At 34.8% G+C, this 19,440-nt stretch overlaps 1 protein-coding gene across 1 annotated transcript; it reads right to left on the bottom strand.

Moving 5' to 3' along the window:
* Positions 1–3,018: 3,018 nt before the first annotated feature.
* Positions 3,019–10,186, bottom strand: LOC105421414 (uncharacterized). The gene is made up of 5 exons (XM_011628771.3): positions 9,847–10,186; positions 9,645–9,740; positions 4,079–4,143; positions 3,868–3,979; positions 3,019–3,490 (listed from the first exon to the last, which is right to left on the bottom strand). Coding segments are annotated over exons 1-5 (516 nt in total). The 5' UTR covers positions 9,848–10,186; the 3' UTR covers positions 3,019–3,248.
* Between the last annotated feature and the right edge of the window lie 9,254 nt (positions 10,187–19,440).

Here is a 19,440-nt window from a genome sequence, read left to right as displayed (position 1 = left end):
GTTTCTCAACAAACTCGAATGTTCCTCATGGAAACGTTGTGTTTCTCCACTAGATGAATGGCAATTGCATGATTTCAAGTCATCTTGTTCTAATTTTATCTATTGTTTTAGAGTTCTGAGCCCCCTCCATGTGTTTTCTAGTGTTTCTTTAAGTTTGACCTTTGAAGGGTGGAACTCAAGCAAGATTTGACCCTTGCAAGGTCGAACTCAAGCAAGTTTTGATCCTTGCACTGTCGAACTCAAGCAAGTTTGATGAGCTAATCATGAGGAACAGTTTGACCCTTGAAAGAGTTAAACTGGCTTTCGAATTTAACAAAAGGAAAAAGTTCAAATAGAGCCAAGGCTGTAAACAATTAAATTAGAGCACATCTCAAAAATTTCAGTAGAAGAGGTTGTTTTGATTCCCAAATATCCTCAAATTGATCATCTCGACAACAAGATGCATGGATATGAGAAAAAAATGGATTTCAAGTTTTGGAAATAGTGCGTCTTGTAACATATTTTTGGACTGTCAATTTTCAAGATTTCCAAGTTTTCATAGATCTACTCGATCTACAGTATTTTTGAAGCTTTAAATTTTATAGTTAAAGATGAAAAAGATGAAAGTATATTTTGAGGCTATCACAAAGATTTCTAGTATTGAAAGTATGCTTTGCTTTATTGAAAGTATATTTTGAGGCTACCACATTTCTCCACACTATTTGAAGGTGTCCTTTACTTTAATTGCATAGAGCCTAAGTTCTGTAAAAAACCGCACCCTTTAACAAATATAAATTAATTAGACCCTTAACAATGGAGTTAATCTGAATCTCTCTGGTTTGTACTTCTCAGCATCTTCCCAGTGTTGTCAATCCCTTCCAATGGGGAGGTATCTCATATCCATCTATGGTGCAGCTTTCAATGGATTCTCAAGGCACTATCAATGGGAATGGAGGGTGCAAACTCAGTGTCTCCTGAACCGCTGACGTCAGATAGTTCAATTCACAAGGATCATTTTCTTCATTCATTTCTCTAGCTTTACAACCAATCCTACATCCACTTCTGCTCTGTCCATGAATCTAAGATTCTTCATTAGCTCTGCCATTATAAAGTAGTAGAGGTATCTTTCTAGTAAAGGAGGTGGTATCTCTGCCTGATAAAAATGCATTCTTGTCATTAATGTTATTGTACGTTGATGTGCCTTGCCATAGACTTTTCTATTTGGTGTCTTAAATCTGTTAATTCTAGAAATGCTGAAAGCAATTCTAACTAGAGATCGAGAACAACATTGAATTTCACCATGAACTTTTAACTTGCCAAGATGATGTTCATGACATCGGTCCAGTTCAAATACGAATTCCCCAACCCATCCAGTAGCTCCCAAACCCATCGACTAGAAGTTCAAACATGTCCCCCACCAAATTCCCTCTCCGTCTAAACCCACCAAGCAAATGATCTTGGTCTCTTGGATCACCTTTTCAAGAGATATATCCAGCTACTCATGACTCCTCTCAAACCGACCTTAAACCCCTTAATTCATTAACTAAGTCAACAGATGGGAAGAAATCTTCCCACACAAGTAGCTCAACAGATAACATCCAAAAGAAAAAACAATATTCCTTAGGTGTGTCAGATCTATGTACTCTTCGAATCATGCAGAGACACTTGAGCTTGAGTATGCTGTAAGTACCCAATGCTTCAGAACTAAGTTGAGGACAAAAGGCTTGCAATTAGCAGCCTTATGGGATGAATCCTACATCTAAGCAACTGCAAGTCATGGCCATAGTGAAGGCGCCCCTATGACTATCAGTTTGGCAAGATCATAGATCTCAAGGTTCAGAGAGGCAAGAAGTGGGGAAGAGATGACTATGTTGTAATCGTGGCCAAGATGTGGGTGCATGATTGAACTATACTTTGCTTCAAGAGGTTTGTGAAGGTACAAATGCATTAGCCCGCCAAATTGGTGCAAGTTGCTGATGATGGCTAGGGGACAAGGGCCCAGAGGAAGGTCAGTTTTCCATTTCTCGACTCTCTTGATGGGGTAGAGACAAAGGGCGAAAAGAGAGAAGTCATGAGAGAGAAAGGGTTTTAAATGAATTGATGATCCTCTGTGAGAGTTGTAAGGACAATGGCTAATGTTGGAGATGATCCTTGTTCAGAACATATAATATAGGGAAGAAGATTAATGAGGCTCGCAATATGGCAAAAGTTTCAAATGATCTGTCTCTTTCTCCTTTATAGATCCACACATACAAATACGTTGTGTCTACAGTGCAAAGGTCCAACGATCCACCATACCCTAAATGACAGAGAAGGAGATGAGGATATTTACGAATAGAAAAAATCTTTTTCTAAACAAAGGAAGAATGGGAAATATCTTATTCATATGATTAATAATTAATCTCTCATCATGAACGAGCACGGGGTATGGAATACCATGGAATATAGGAATATAAAGAGAAAGGTGATGGTTTCCTTCGTGGGTACAGAAGGGGATTTGGTTCTCCGGCATCGCGTCTCGTCCTCCCCCGGCAGAAGAGATAAGAGACTTCAGCTAACTACAGAGGTAGAGGTAGAGGCTTCGGCTGAAGAGATGGAAGTGGACGAAAATAAAGATTTGCAAATCTCAGATAGCTTTCGTTCCTTTACATAGATAAACAACTAAAAATGTGTTTACTTCATAATACAAATGGTTGATCATGGATATTAGCTGGAGATTGGTGTAATTTGAATTATAGTCTTGTTTCATATTAATGTTGATGTTAATGCCTTGGATGGTTCACTTAAATCCTTGAAGGCAGACCCAGTTAAAAAATAAAAAAATAGAAGTAGAAATAAGAAACAAAACAATAAAAATAGAAAACTGGGGAAGGTGGTGGGGGGAGGTTTTCAGGTATGGGAAGAGAGATGGTTGTTTTTGTTTTTTGATGCAGAGAGATGAGCCAGGGATCCCTACTGCCCATTTTAATTTTATGCTATTGGACCACTTCACAGTTTTAAACAAATTTATAGATAACATAGAGAAACTGGATAATAACATTGAGAAACTGGATATATATTTACTCCACTGGAATGATGCGAGAAGTATCATCCTTCCAGAAAAACCACGAGAATTACAGGGTTGAAAGATGAAAATTATTCATCACTACAAGATGATCATAAAAGCCGAGGATGTCTGGATCAAAATTTAAAATCCTCGTGATCTTGATCAGTAATTTCTAAGTAGTCTACTGATTCAAAACCTTGGATATCACTACTGTAACATGTGGCTACTTTTTGAGAGATGTTTTGGGTCTTGATACTGCAGATCCTGAAGAATGTGTCCCCCTTGGCTGAGTCCTTACTTGGCTATCCTGAGGAGTTCTTTTGCTTTTGCCTGAAGTGGTTTCTTGAACATTTCTTGAATTGACCTTAACAGAAGGGTTTGTGGGTTGAAGTGGGTTGCTTTTCTTGGTAGCTGACGTTCTAACTTGTGTTAACTTGTTCCTGTTACCGAGTACTTCATCATTGACTGAAACCAACAAACCCAAAAGAAGCAACAATCACCCTTCATATCTACTACTACAAACAAGTACTACAAACAAACAGTCCAATGACACAAAAAATCTCGCCCTCTCTCTCTCTCTCTCTCTCTCTCTCTCTCACTGACACATGCAGTGTTAATTGAAACCAATAAATGAAAAGAAACAACAATCTTCATTGATGACCAGGTTCTATTTAACACAGATGACACATAACCAATAGTCAAACTCTCCCTCTTCCCCTCAATACCATGGTCTTTGCCTAATGAAGTGACCTGCTTTGTAGTAAGGAGTTCGACACCTCGAGTCCTCATAAGAACCAGCATTTTAAACCTTACAAAGGGGAAATAAGAAAAGAATGAGTTACCAGGACTGGATAACACAGCACGGGGCCTTGGCAGTGGGCTAGCTCGAATATTAGGCCTGTCTTCTGCATCAATTTCTTTGTTCTTTTCTACTATACAATCGCGACGTTGGACCTGATGAGCAAAAACATATAAACACTTCAAAACATATAAACACTTCATGGATAATTCCAACTAAGTTGAAAATTAAATGAAAAAGGTCGAGAATGTCACATTCGGAACATGGGAATTTGGATCCCTTGCAACTGTTGGGGGAGAGCAGCTTCGGTATTCAACACCTATAGCACAAGATGCTCATTAGAAGAACTAAGCAACAAATCATAAGCAAACCACTTCAAATAAATTTAAGTAAATAAACTTACAAAGGAAGCAGACGCACAGCAACAATTTGTGATTTTTCGATCTTCAAATTAATTATATGCATGGAGGCCTATAAGACCAGGCTTATAAGGGTCCCATAAGTTTGGAACATCTGGACCATCCAGTCTCATAGACGGTCAACCAAGTAGCTTAGGTCACTGCTTACATTTCAATCCCTACCTGATCTATTGTTTGATTGGACAATTCATAAAAATGCACAATCTGGATACTCTAAATTAAGAAAAACATATAAGCCTGATCATGTAATCATTCCCCTCGCATGCTAACAAAAGTAAGACAGACTTACGTAATCATCCCCCTCGTATGCATAAAAAAACTATTATGTCACAGGCGACCCTTATGTCATGAAAGGACAATGACTTCTCAAATGTAGTCTGCAAGGAACACAAAATGAGTTTTAATATTCTTCTTTTATTTGTATTCGACATTTTCCAGGACTCCTCCAACCACCAGATGTCGAACAACAGACGGTTGGGATATGTCTTTGATCAGCTCAAAGAATGGCTGATCTTTTGACAGAGTTCAAGTAAAAAGCTCACTCGTCCATCCATTGTAAACATTGGACATGTGGGGTGCTTGTAATTTGTATGAATCCAAATTGACAACAAAGAAAACATTCCATAAACATAAAGTATACTGGACTTCCGGCTGTGCCCAAGATAGTGTACATGGTGCATTGCTCCTGGTAAAAGGCATTTGTATGTGTGAGGTCATAGTTGTAATCAGTATATAAGTCTCTTTGTTCCTTTGCTCTAACTTGAGGGCATTTTAGAATCATAGCAGTTCTATGTATAACTTGAGGGTTCAGTTTGACTAAGATCATTCAGATATTATTCTCTGATGTTTACATGGTATCGTAGCCTATTTTTCTTCATGAAACTCTATTGAGACCCTAATTTACTTGTTTATTTACAGTAGGGGATCTGATTTCGGGCAAAATCAGCTACCAAGCACCTCGGTTAAACTTATGCGTGAAAATTCCTTTTATTGGGTCTACAAGTATGCATGTACAGACTGAATGGACACCCTTTCTGTTGTAGCTTTTCTTTAATTGAAATGAGCATCTTGGAATTGATTTAAGGACAACTTAATTTCTTTTTCAGACAAATTTCGTTATCATAGTTCATTATTGGTTTAAAGGGCAAACACAACGAGACAAAAGCAACAGTGTTACACCAGTGAAAATGGCAAGAAGCAAAAGAAGCAAAAGAAACCAATAAGCAAAAGAAACCAATAAGGCCAATTAGACGTTGCTTGAGTGAAATTCGAAGTTCTTAGTGTTTCTACAATTGATTCTGTTATATTGCATAAAAAATCGAGTCCTCTCGAATTCAGGAATCTAGCAGTCCATTGCAATTAGAATCTGTAATGTCTTAATGAAGTGGGGTTCAGAGTCGTGGAATCAAAGCAATAGCTCATTGGAAGTCTACAGCCTTCATCCTTGGAAGTCCTGACACGTCGTGGAATCAAAGCAATAGCTCATTGGAAGTCTACAGCTGCCATCCTTGGAAGTCCTGACCCTATATACACCTTTTAGCTGGTACTGATAATGTGTTGCAATTGGGTGAAAAACATATTCCCTTAATCTTTTTCTTCTTTGAGTGTAGGATATAGGATGTTTTAATAACTTACTGATTAGCTTGACTAAATAATGATTGTGTCAAGAAGTTCTACGATTATAATACCAAATTTCAGTAGCTAAATGATTGTCGAACAAGTCAGACGAGTCAACTCAACTTGCCCAAGTCAGATCCACTCTGCTCTTCGACTTTTGATAGCTCAGTTTTATCCAAGTTTTGAAGTTTTCATAAACATCCTTGGTTCTTTTGGGTCCAATAAAGATCTATCATAGTTAGATCTCCCCAAAATTTCCAAAGCAATAATTATCTTATAAAATGTGATTCTCATACGAAAATAAACATGAGAGCATTATTCACAACACTAAGTTCCACATTTGTATCTCATAGTGATTAAAAAATTATATGAAGAAATAGAACCCAAAAGGAAAGAATAGGTCTAACCAGTAAATAAATGGTGAAGCCCCACTTTGCCTTTCAAGAAGTCTAAAGTCTAGGTCTTGGACCAGAAGTTACCAACTAGGTGAATCCAAAAGACATTCATTTTTTCAGCTATATATGCATCATGACATTCTAACTGCAGAATCTGATAAGTATGACTCTATAATCAATAGAACGACAAAATAAACTCAATTGATTCCCACTTACCTAAACTCTTCCTCCATGTTCAAAGTTTTTGGCTTCCGTATACAAACTGGTACCCATATTCCAACCATGTCAGAAAATGTCATTCTATATCAAAAGAAGACATAAAACTATGCATAACTAAAGCATTAGACACATACCAAGTTTTTCATTTATAAAAGTTTGCTCACTGGACAATTCATGTTGATTCAATCAGTTTTTCCAACAACTCGGAAATGAGTTTAATCACTGCTCTTTCTTCATTGGTCTCATTCTTTGATATGTCCATACCAAATTTCCATTTATGAAAAATAAAACTGTGTCCTCTAGTTGTATATATTCATTTCAATTCCGGGGCCATTAATTGGTTCACGTTTCCTCATTGCTTCAAATCGAATAAGGTCTATATAAGGAGTTCCATTTCTATCAGTGATCCAAATCTGTGCAAATAGACGTGTTGTCCCTACCTCAAGTTCAAATTCATTTTGTTCCTAATTTTTCAGTGGTAAGAGTTGAACTTAAGATGTAGTGCCCCTTAATAGGCCTAGTTCAGCTATGATTCTTACCTCTCATTAGTCCAACTCATACCCTGATTAGATTGTCAACTCAAATCATCCTATGAGTCTGATTCTGTAAAGTTTTGCTTTTATTAGCATCATTGTCCTCCTTTATTACAGCTTCAAATGGTGAAGCCACCTTTTTGTGCCTCTAGTAGAATACTTAATAGGCTCTCACCTCACTATTACTAAGAATTTCTTCCGTTTGGGCTCAATGTATTTCTTTTTCTCAATCTACCTTGACTTGTTTCCATTTTCTTGAATTCACTCTTTCCCCTCTAGGAGAAATGTAAAGAATCCCAAAATCCCCACATACGAGCTATCCTTTAAAGTCTCATAATCATATGCATTCCCTAAATTTTCTGTACACTTCTTCAAACCAGAGAATATTTGGCAAGTTCTTACCTCTAACCTTTACCATCTGATTTGTGGTGACATATTTAATAGGTTAACTAGTAACAGCAGTCATAGCCTCATACCTCTCCCCAGCACCGTTTTCTAATATTTTTCCACAAAAGCTTCTAAGAGACAATAGTCTTAACCACAAATCCAAGGGATATTTATGCAAATGAGTTGGGCCACTGAGTAGTTTGAGTGAATCGAACTCGTCAACATACATCTGCCAATTGACAGAGACACAACATTCAAGACAAATGAAATCTCAAAATAACTTGCAAATAGCGATGAACTCGTCCCTTCTTTTCTACCACAACTATCCCAAGGACTGGAATAACAGAAACATTTCATGATACTAGCATCCTGTGTCTCGTCAATCTCGGGGAAGTAACATGATAGACTTGCAAAGAGCGATGAACGCGTCCCTTCTTTTCTACCACAACTATCCCAAGGACTGGAATAACAGAAGCATTTCATGATACCAGCAACCTGTGTCTCGTCAATCTCAGGGAAGTAACATGTTAGACTTGCAAATAGCAATGAACTCGTCCCTTCTTTTCTACCACAACTATCCCAAGGACTAGAATAACACAAGCATTTCACAATACCAGCATCCTGTGTCTCTTCGATCTCCGGGAAGTAACTCTCTTCATGAGATTCTTCGATGCATGTATAAGTTCACAAATTTTGCTATAGTTTATAATTTTTACCAAAAATTTATAGAAATTACATTCATACTCCAAAAATTTTGCCATAGTTTATACAACTTTTACCAAAAATTGATAGAAATTACATTCATACTCCAAAATCTCATACAGACACTACTGGATACAAAACCGGTATAGAGTTATGTGGATGCCACAAGATAACTCATATCCTAATCTTCAAATAATTTTTTTACTAAATATCCATGCTCAAAATCTATAACCTTAGTAACCAAAAATATAACAGGATAAGAGACTGTTGATGCCACATGATACTATCCCTTCAAATATTTTATCACAGACTCCATTAGTGAGCATCCAATATCATAAGATGTAACCTTCAAGATCCATCGGTACGTTTTATATCCATATTAGGAAGTTACATCATGCTTATTTATAAAGATCATACCTAACTCAAACCAGCAACATGGAGGTTAATTCCAGTGTGCCGAGAGACTCACCTGGCCGAGTCCCTGAGTCCCACCACACTGGTTACTTCAATTAGAATGAAAAATTCATACTGCACAAGCACATGTGCACACACACAAAAAAAAAAAAAGAAGCTTGGGTTTCCATGATCTCTCTCTCTCTCTCTCTCTCTCTCTCTGTGACAGATCAACCATAACCACCCTGTAGAGCCTTGCAGATGCATAATTAAACAATTATCAAAACCAAACCACCAGATTAAATGAAACACGCCTTGCAGATGCATGACTAAACAATGATCAAAACCAAACCACCAGATCAGTGGGCATCCAATATCATGAGACGTAACCTTCAAGATCCATTCGTACGTTTTATATCCATATTAGGAAGTTACATCGTGCTTATTAATAAAGATCATACCTAACTTAAACCAGCAACATGGAGGTTAATTCCAGTGTGCCGAGAGACTCACCTGGCCGAGTCCCTGAGTCCCACCACACTGGTTAATTCAATTAGAATGAAAAATTCATACTGCACAAGCAGATGTGCACACACACACAAAAAAAAAAGAAGCTTGGGTTTCCATGATCTCTCTGTGTGTGTGTGTGACAGATCAAACATAACCACCTTGTAGAGCCTTGCAGATGCATAACTAAACAATGATCAAAACCAAACCACCAGATTAAATGAAACACGCCTTGCAGATGCATGGCTGAACAATGATCAAAACCAAACCACCAGATTAAATGAAACACCTGTAATAAGTCCAAAGCAGAATTCCCTTCATAGCGGAAAATCATCAAAAAGCTATGGAATTTACTAGTTCATGTGCAAAAAACACAAATCACCAAACATAATTTAAAAGTTCCTAAATTATGTAATTAACCGACAACGCTCTAAAAATATCATCATACGGTAACCTAAACGAATTCCACATGCCCAGATGCCAAATTCACCAATAAGACAAATTTATGCCCCGAAACCATTAAAACTCCCATGGCCTCACTATAGAGGTCATAAAGTCAAACGCATAACATGATTTACATAGTGAGAGAAAGACGTACGAGAAAGAAAGAGAGGTTCATAAATTCATAGAATACTCAGAGAAACAAACCTGAATCAGAAACAGTAAGAGCTGGGAAGCAAAAGGGACGATCATCTAAGGAGAGTGAAGCATCTTCCTGCTCTGCGACTTTCACCCTTGGATACACTACATGAGGGAAAAAAAAAAAAAACCCACATCAAAAACACAATCTAGACTGAAAAAAGCATGTGACTTTCATCTTCTGAAAGTAAGAAACCAGGGCCATATTTACTTGTTGAATAGAAACAACTCTGATATTGAAACAACTTCTTCAAGGGTGCTCTGGTCTGGGGTTTTTCTTGACAGGAGGGAAAACCAAGCAGAGTCAAATATAGGAGAATAAGAGGAATGATGAATCGTTGAAAACGTGGAGTGGAAGAGAAGATTTTTCAGAAAAGAGTTAAGAGACCGTTCGTGAATTTTGAATGAAAATGAATGGGTGGGTTTTAAAAAGGATTTGACGTTAACGGTTGCAAGTTTCAAGTTACAAGTGGTGTTACAAGTAGTGGGAATAGCTAAGATGCCCTGCCCACAGCACTTTTCAACGATTGGGTTTTCATTACAGTAGAGACAAAGAGAGAGTGAGGCAATAGTTTAATTAATATAAACATACCATAAATCTATGTGTGACTCTTTCTGGATAGAGATGAAATAGTTTAATACAAACAGGTTATAAGTATATCTCAGACTCTGGAGAGGAAATCGTTTAGGGAAAGTATCCAATGAGACTATTTAAAGTGGTCACAATAATCATTGACTATTGGATGTAAAGTTGGATGGTTACAATTATTTATTGACTAAACTCAAACTTCAAATGAAATTTCATGAATTTTGTGATACATCGAGCTATCAAATTTCACATCAAATGGTTGTAAAGAATTGTGACCACTTTTATTAAAAAGCAAATGGTGCGGTTTGTACAGAGCCAACCATGAAATTAGAGCCTACCTCCAAATAGTTTCGAAAAATGTGGTTTCAATACTAAAAATCTATGAGATAGCCTTAAAATATATTTTTATCTTTATTTATAAAGTTTAAAACTTAAAAAATAGTGTAGATCGACAGATCTATGAGAACTTGAAAATCATGAAAATTGACGGTCAAAAAATACGTTACAAAATACACTATTTCCAAAACTTGAAATCGATTTTTCTCTCGTGTCTATGCATGTTGATGTCGAGATGATCAATTAGAAGATATTCGGGTATCAAAACAACCTCTTCTAGTGAAAGTTTTGAGATAGGCTCTCATTTGATTGTTTAGAGCCTCGGCTCTATATAAACTTTTTCCAAAAATAAATGGTCTCATTGTATACAATCCCGTAGTATTATGTATTTACTCCCTTGGGTAAGACCCCAACTTTTGGAGATGCAATTGGTTCAACCCATACACCGACCTCAATGAAGAATTTTTTTTTTAATCGCATTCTCTATGTGCTAGAAAAAATGGTCTCGAGATTGAACAAAGATCTATCTAATTTTTAGAAAGTAAGATCTATGTACTAGAAAAAAGGGTCTCAAGATTGAATAAAGATCTATCTAATTTTTGGAGGTTAAGATCTAAGTTTCAAAAACTCAAAATTTAAATTTTGTTTTTTAGAAATTAATCATCTAGTGATTCTTAAGTGGTTCCATGACACTAGTGGGCGATAAGATGAGAGACAGTAGACTTGGGTGGGCTGGCTATATATGACGTTGACTTAGTACATCACCTGTTAGGAGGTGCGAGTTAGTTCAAGTGGAAGGCTAAAAAAATACAAGAGAAATGGGCATGATTGGAAGTAGTGAGAAAAGATATAAAGACTTATGACTTCAATGAACGTATAATCCTTAATAGAGCAGAGTGACAGTTCAAGAGGATTCATGTAGCCAACTTCAATTAATTAAAAAAAGGTTGTGATGATGGTGATAATTGTTAGGTGGTTTCCAATATTTTAAAATAAAAAAATCCATCCAATTGGATACAGATCTAGGGTTCAACCTTGAGCCACAAGCTCGTGTTTGGCTGTAGTGCTGGCTTAGCTACTCAATAGGATGGGATCACCATTATAAGTAGATCTTTTGAGTGAAATAGTTGATACACCTTCAAGGAAATGTTTTGATAGGGCTGCAGCCCTCCACATGGTCCATTAGATTGGACGGTGTGGATTTCTCACCTAAATATATGAAAAAAACTAGGCATTCTAAGCCCGATTGACCTCCTCTAGATTTACACCTAAAAGCCCTTTTGCCCCTAAACTTTAAATTAAATTATGTACGAACATGCATATTTGCAAAACCAATTTTGATATTAGGGCTTCAAAAACTCATTTCCGTACCAAATACTGAGACAATATCACTGCCTGATTCAATGTTTTAAAAATAGATCGGTGACCCAGATCATGTATTCAGATTTTTTATTTGATTAAGTGTATCAACGATCCAAATTGGCGATCCAGTCTACTGAACTGATCATTAAAAATTAAATTTCTTTTTAAAAAGTGGGGCTAGTTCTGACTGGTTCTATGAAAGAATTAGCCACGACCGGCCATGTTATGGGGAACCATCCAATTTCACAATATTTCATGCAAAAAGATTTGCCCCCGATGATTCTTAATTCAGATCGGCTGGTCGGCAAGGGCCATTTCCAGAGAATAACCCTAAGTAGTTGTTGGAGGGGAAAGAGAGATGGCTATTTTCTCACTTCTATTTCCCTCCTCTCCAACTATTAGGTAATCACGATTCTATATTCTCTAAAAATGAGGATCAAATTATATTTAAAAAATATATTTATTATCAAGCCCGCATTTCTATAGTATGGTGGTTGGTCTCATGCAGACCACATCCAATACATATTATATAGGGATTGTATACTAAAACCATTTACCTTTAGTACTGGGACGCTACAATTACTCACAACCATATGATGTGAAATCTAATAGCTTTGGTGTATTACAAAGTTTGAAAAAAGTGCTTTTGAACTTTGAATTTGGTCAATGACAAAAATGTAGCCACCCAATTTCACATCCAATGGTCAAGATTAATTGTAACCACCTTGCACCAAAGTTAAATGGTCTCATTATATACTTTCTTTATTATATAATATTTTATGAACAAAATCAAATTAGAGCGCACCTTCAAATATTTTATGTAGAGCAGAGGCTCTAAACAATCAAAATAGAGCGCACCTTCAAATAGTGTCGAGAAATACGGTTTCAATACTGGAAATATTTGTGATAGCTTTTAAATATATTTTCATCTCTAATTATAAAATCTAAAGTTTAAAAAATAGTGTAGATCGAGAAGATCCAATAAAAACTTGAAAATGTTGAAAATTGAAGGGCATTACAATATGCACTATTTCCATAACTTGAAATCCATTTTTTCTCATATCTATGCATCTTGATGTTGATATGATCAATTTGAGGATATTTGGGCATCGGAACAACTTCTTCTAATGAAATTTTTGAGGTGGTCTCTAATTTGATTGTTCAGAGCCCCGACTCTATTTAAACTTTTTCCATTCACTATTATATAGTCTCTAAAAATTAGGATCAAATTATATTTAAAAAATGTATGTTATTGCCAAGCTCGCATTTCTGCAGTATGTGGGCTGGCTGCATGCTAACCGCATCCAATACATATTATATAATAATTTATTTACAAAATTGAATAATGGGTTCAATAATTTATTTACAAAATCAACTAATAGATTCAATATATAGAGGGTGTGGTTTGTGTAGAGCCAAGGCTCAAAACGATCAAAGTAGAGCGCACCTTCAAATAGTGTTGAGAAATATGGTTTCAATACTGGAAATCTTTGTGATAGGCTTGAAATATATTTTCATCTCTAATTATAAAATTTAAAGCTTAAAAAATAGTGTGATCGATCAATGAAAACTTGAAAATATTGAAAATTGATGGTAAAAAAATATATTACAAGATGCATTATTTCCAAAACTTGAAATCCAATTATTTTTTTCATATCTATATATCTTGATGTCGAGATGATCAATTTGAAGATATTTGATCATCAAAACAACCTCTTCTAGTAAAAATTTTGAGGTGGACTGTAATTTGATTGTTTAGAGCCTCGACTCTATGTAAACCTTTTCTTTTATATAAATATCATTATATATTTTTAGTTATAATATTTAAATATTACATATATATATATATATATATATATATATAGATTTAATATATATACAAAATATATTTAATACCATGGCTAATGTGGATTGACCTCAATAGTTATTATCGAAAACTTGATTTGTTAGAGTCATCGTTCATTATGCTTATAAGTTGCGCATGCATACATCATTTGGACTCGAAACTTACCCTGTGAAAATTTACTACTTGGACAGGACAGAAAAAACTATAATTCTTTGTATTTTTAACTTCAAATTTGCAATCCAAATTACTTTTTATTTAAATATGAAATGTGGGCCCTTGATAAGATTAGATGCACCGAAAGCCTTCGAATTATAAAAGGGTTACATTAAAACGTTTTCTCCCTCCTTTGTATAATTGTGGGCCATGGTGCACATTGTTGAAGGAAACTTGCAGAGAATTATTTCAAAAATTTCTTAACGAAATCAAGTTGTTAGACAGTCTTTATTTGAGGAATCCTCCCTCCTTGCAACAAACCAAAGCCCACAATGTCAAATAATAAGAATCCTCCCTCCTCGTAGCCAAAGCTCACGACATCAAATAATAATAATTTAAAAAATAGAGCATTTTTTTTAAGTTCAAAGGCCAAATAGGATCTCAATACCCTCGTTGAAACCAAAAGGGGAGACTTAAGAATGCAATCAAGCAGCTCTAAAGAAACCAGAGAATCACTTGACAACATCGAGGAATGCAATGTATATCGATACTTCGGGTACAGATAACCTTGGAGTTCATACGCATCGTCATCCTTGAATACTGAATCAACCAAGTAGAGGAGGGTAAGATGTTAGAAAGAGGAGCCATCGATCAAGACAACAGCTGCTAAATCCCATTGGTTTCTCGAACCGAAACCCTAGAATGGGTCCCTGGTGGAGACAGAAGACAACACAGATTATTTGTTTCTTTCCCACTGCACGGACTTTGTGGTCTCCAATCAGGAGGGCCTGTATCATCAAAGTTGATGCTCAAGGCGGGCATAGAAGCCCAAATGTATCGCCATGCATGAGAGATATGGAGGTTTTGTCCGCTTCCCTAATGGACAAGAGAGAGAGAATGGAGGCTAGAATCTCAACTGGTAAACCACTGATTCTATCATCTGCAGGGCCATTTCCAGATAATAACCCTTGATAGTAGTGGGAGGGGAACAAACCACCACTATTTTCTGACTGTACTGCCCTCTTCTGCAAATATTAGGTCTTCACTATTTATAATGGAAAAGGTTTATATAGAGTCACACACTAAACAACCAAATTAGAGCCCAGCTTGGAAATAGTGTCAAGAAATATGGACCCAATATTAGAAATCTTTGTAATAGACTTAAAATATATTTTTATTTTTAATTATAAAATTTAAAACTTAAAAAATAATGTAGATCGAAGAGATCTATGAAAACTCGAAAATCATAAAAATTGACAGCTGCAACATTACTTGCAAAAGTAACGTTGTATTGCTCTATACCATCGAATTTTGGAGGGGGAATATATGTAAATAAATTGAGTCCATTGACTCATCAAAACCTTAACTTTTAAAAATAAGGCAATTTGTATAAAGTCGCAACATTACTTGTAAAAAAGAGGCTATAGTGTTCTACACCATCTATTTTAATTTGATTTTGACACATATTTTAAGATAGTATAAAAAAATGGTACTTTTTAAGATAATATTAAACCTACATCGTCCCAGCAAAATGAACCGATGTATATTACAGCAACCTTCCCTCCACAAGTAATATGGCAGGCACCAGTTCGAAACTTGATGTTCGAAACAAAGGTATTATGTGAAACTAATAGAATCACATGAGCATAAAATATGAAAAATCGAGGGATATTTTTTAAGGAGAGTTTATATTAGGTTCCAAACATCGGACTACATATGCTTAGGAAAAAAATGTAGGTAAAAAACAACATGAATTTTGAAAGCTCGAACAACTAAAATATAAAAATCCTATGAAAAAAGGTGGTCCGACATTTCACCCTATAGAACATTGGGCAAAAAATATAGGGAGGTCGTGTTGCAGTTATCGGACCACCCTACAAATGGAGTGATTCGATATATTAAACATTATATTGCCTCACAAATGCCAAAAAAAACAACGTTTTTTTTTAAAAAAAATAAGCGGTTCGATGTTTGGGTAAAATTGGAAAAGGATAATAAAAATGTGGGAGAAGGACCTTGCAATTAAATTACCGAACTTATAGACCAAAGAGTATTCGGCAGATTTATCTAGCATAAAAAAGAACCCCTAAAAAAAGAGGAAAAAGTTTATATAGAATCGAGGAACAATAAAATTAGAGCCCACCTAATAATTTCACTAGAAGAGGTTGTTTCGATGCCCAAATGTCTTCAAATTGATCATCTCAACATCAAGATGCATGGACATGAGAAAAAAATGGATTTCAAGTTTTGGAAATAGTGCATCTTCTAACGCATTTTTGGACCTTTAATTTTCAAGATTTTAAAGTTTTTATAGATCTCCTCGATCTACATTATTTTTTAAGCTTTAAATTTTATAATAAAAAATAAAAATATATTTTAAGGCTATTACAAAAATTTCCAGTATTGAAACGACATTATTTGAAGATGCACTTTCGGCTCTATACAAACCACACCCAAAAAAAATTTAGCATCGGTTATTCTTCATAACCATTAGTTTTCCAAAAAACGAAAAAAAAAATCCTACTCATATTGATATTGCATCAACCATATCACGCTGTCCATCTCTTTTATGTGGTGCCAAGTTGATTATCAAGAAGAATGTTGTTTGGATCACTGTTAGAAAAAACGGGTGATCTACCTGGTAACCGCCCTGTTAGATTGGTTTCGGGTGGTTTTGGTGATCGGTCGGCATTTTAAAAAAAATATATAAATTTTTAAAAATAAAAAATTTGGTTTATAATGCATTTTTTAATATTGTTTATATTATGGTAAAGATTAAAAATTGTTTTGGTCATTAATACTCATTTTTATATTTTTCTATCTTTTTTCAAAAAATTTTAAAAATACATCTGGGGCACAAATCGATTCTTTAAAATCCATTTTCTTTTCATTAATTTTCAACTTCATTTGAATGTGTTTTGTTTTAATCATTATTTATATGCTTTTCATATTTTAGTAGATTTTTTTTATGGATCTTTTTTATTTTTACAACACTATTTTCACCTCTCGGGACTTGTCTAGTTATAATGGTTGAATCGACTGATTTACCGGTTAGACAGGTTGAACCGCTTGCAGGCCCATTTCCAGTTAACCGTTCTGGTTCGATTTTGCGAATATTGAATTGTTTAATGAAATTATTGAAAAATGTTTCTCACGTGACACACATCCCAAGTATAGAATAAAAAAAAAGAAATTTACAAATACAAATACTGAAACTCGAAATAGGTGGGGAAATCGGAAGATAATTTGGATGGTTATTAGATATATGCCGCCATTGATCTTCTCATTTTTCCGCCTATTTGGAGTCTCATTTTACCATCTATTTCAAATTTCATTTTGCCACATATTTTTGATAAAATGGACTGATCTCAATAGTTATTATCCAATGCATATTTAGTACAGTAGGTTAGTTTTATGTAACATTATAACTCAATAGTGTCAACAGAAATATGTTGTGGGTGCTAATTTTGAACAATTTTTAGAGGCAATGAATTAGGCATTTGGGATTGAAGTTGAAAACTTGATTTGTTAGAATCATTCTTCAATATGCTTGTAAGTTGCGCTTACATGTATTGTTTGGTGAAAATGAGAAGCCACTTGCAACTTACCCCATGAAAATTTACTATTCGGACAAGACAGAAAAAATTGTAATCCTAAGTACTCTTAACTCCAAATGTGCAATCCAATTTACTATTTATTTACATTTACTTGGACAAGACAGAACTGTATCTTCATCTAAATATTTTCTGGGCAACAAGACTCCTCATCTCAATTTAGAGAAAAAAGAATAAGTAAATAAACAATTTATTCGGCCAGCCGTGGATCATCCACTAATAAACATGACTAGAAAGTATATCTTTCTAAGCTTTCAAATAGTGTCGAGAGTGTAGTTTCAATACGGGAAATCTTTTTAATAGCCTTGAAATATATTTTCGCCTCTAATTATAAAATTTAAAGCTTCAAAAATAGTGTAGAGCGAACAAATCTATGAAAACTTAAAAACCTTAAAAATTGATAACTAAAAAATGCATTACAAGATGCGCTATTTCCAAAACTTGAAATTCATTTTTTTCTCATTCCATGCATTTTGAGGTTGAGATGATCAATTTAAAGATATTTTTGAGCATCAAAATAACTTCTTCTTGAGCATCAAAACAACTTCTTCTAGTAAAAATTTTGGGGTGCACCGTGATTTGATTGTTTTGAGCATCACACTTATATAAACTTTTCCATTTAAGAATGTTAGTGCAAAATAGAATTCTTCCACAGAGTTGGAGAGATAGAGGGTTGGAGAAGACGGAGTTATGTTTTATTGTTTTCAAATTCTTGAAAAGGAAGAGCTCTTCAACACGAGTACAACGAACCACAATTTTATAATATTTTCAAGTTCTTGAAAAGGAAGAGCTCTTCAACATGAGTTCACCCAACAGCAAGTTTATAAAGAAATTATGTTTCACTTTATTACTACGTTGCGGTTTTCATTACCACTTCATTGAGGCTTTAAAAAAACTAATTTTTAAACATTCGAAAAAACAATAGGGGTTTTGTCTTCCCTACTAAATTACCCAAAAAAATGCTTATGTAAAGAGAGAACCGAAGAGAGAGGGTGGGAGGGGGTGGTTGGATCTAGATAGACATGAAGGGTTCAACACTGGAAATCTTGGTGGGTAATTAAAAAATTGAGTAAAATCGAGAGACCAAAATTTCCCACAAACATACGCCAAAATTTTAAAATTAAGAAACCTTAAAAAAACGCAAAGTTAAATTGTTTCCATGAGCAGTTTAGAAAATCAAACTTTTTTGGATGTGCCTTTAGAAAAATTTACATGAATAAATGGATAGGCTAAAAGTTATAACGAACATAGAACATGGTACATAATAAAGATTGGAGAATTATGTATACCTCCTGAACCATACTTTCTAGGCATGGCCCTCCAATTCTTTTTAAGCCACAATTAACCCAATTATTATTGATTTTAGTAGCTACTCCCTAAGGTAGAAAATAAATTTGTTACAAAAATATTCCCGTATATAACTATTGATTTCTGTAGCTACTCCCTAAGGTAGAAAATAAATTTATTACAAAAATATCCCCATAAATAAACCCACAATTCTCTATCTACACACTTGAAATTTGAAATTTTAGAGAATCTTCCAATTTTTAGAGAGAAATTATCTGAGATTTCAAATTTTTAGAGAACTAAACTATCTCAAAATCTTTAAAGAGAGAAATTATCTCAAATTTCAAATAGAAAAGAACTATCTCAAAACCTTTAGAGAGAGACTATCTCAAAATTTTTAAAAAGAAATTATCTCAATTATACATATGGGGTATTTTTATAAAAAATAAAGAGATTTTTTTCTTTTAGGGTTGGCTGTAAAAATAAATAATAATTGTGCTAGTTGTGTGGTTTGAAAAATTTTCAGAGGACAACGCCAAGAAAGTATAGTCACGGAGTACATACAAGTCTCCCTTAAAAGATTAAAAACATAATTTATAACATTAAAAACAGATAGGA

Source organism: Amborella trichopoda, chromosome 7 (assembly GCF_054954075.1).
Source record: "Amborella trichopoda isolate Santa Cruz 75 chromosome 7, AtrichopodaSantaCruz75HAP2 v2.0, whole genome shotgun sequence".
Classification (NCBI taxonomy): domain Eukaryota; kingdom Viridiplantae; phylum Streptophyta; class Magnoliopsida; order Amborellales; family Amborellaceae; genus Amborella; species Amborella trichopoda.
Note: the sequence above shows the minus strand (reverse complement) of the source record. Positions and strands in the feature narration are given on the sequence as shown.

Bases quoted from the DNA above. Each gene is read 5' to 3' on its own strand.
- LOC105421414 (XM_011628771.3), bottom strand. The intron at 4,144-9,644 runs GTTTGTTTCTCT...CTTGTGCTATAG, and splicing joins TCTTACTGTTTCTGATTCAG to GTGTTGAATACCGAAGCTGC. The intron at 3,980-4,078 runs GTGACATTCTCG...TTTGCTCATCAG, and splicing joins CAAATTCCCATGTTCCGAAT to GTCCAACGTCGCGATTGTAT.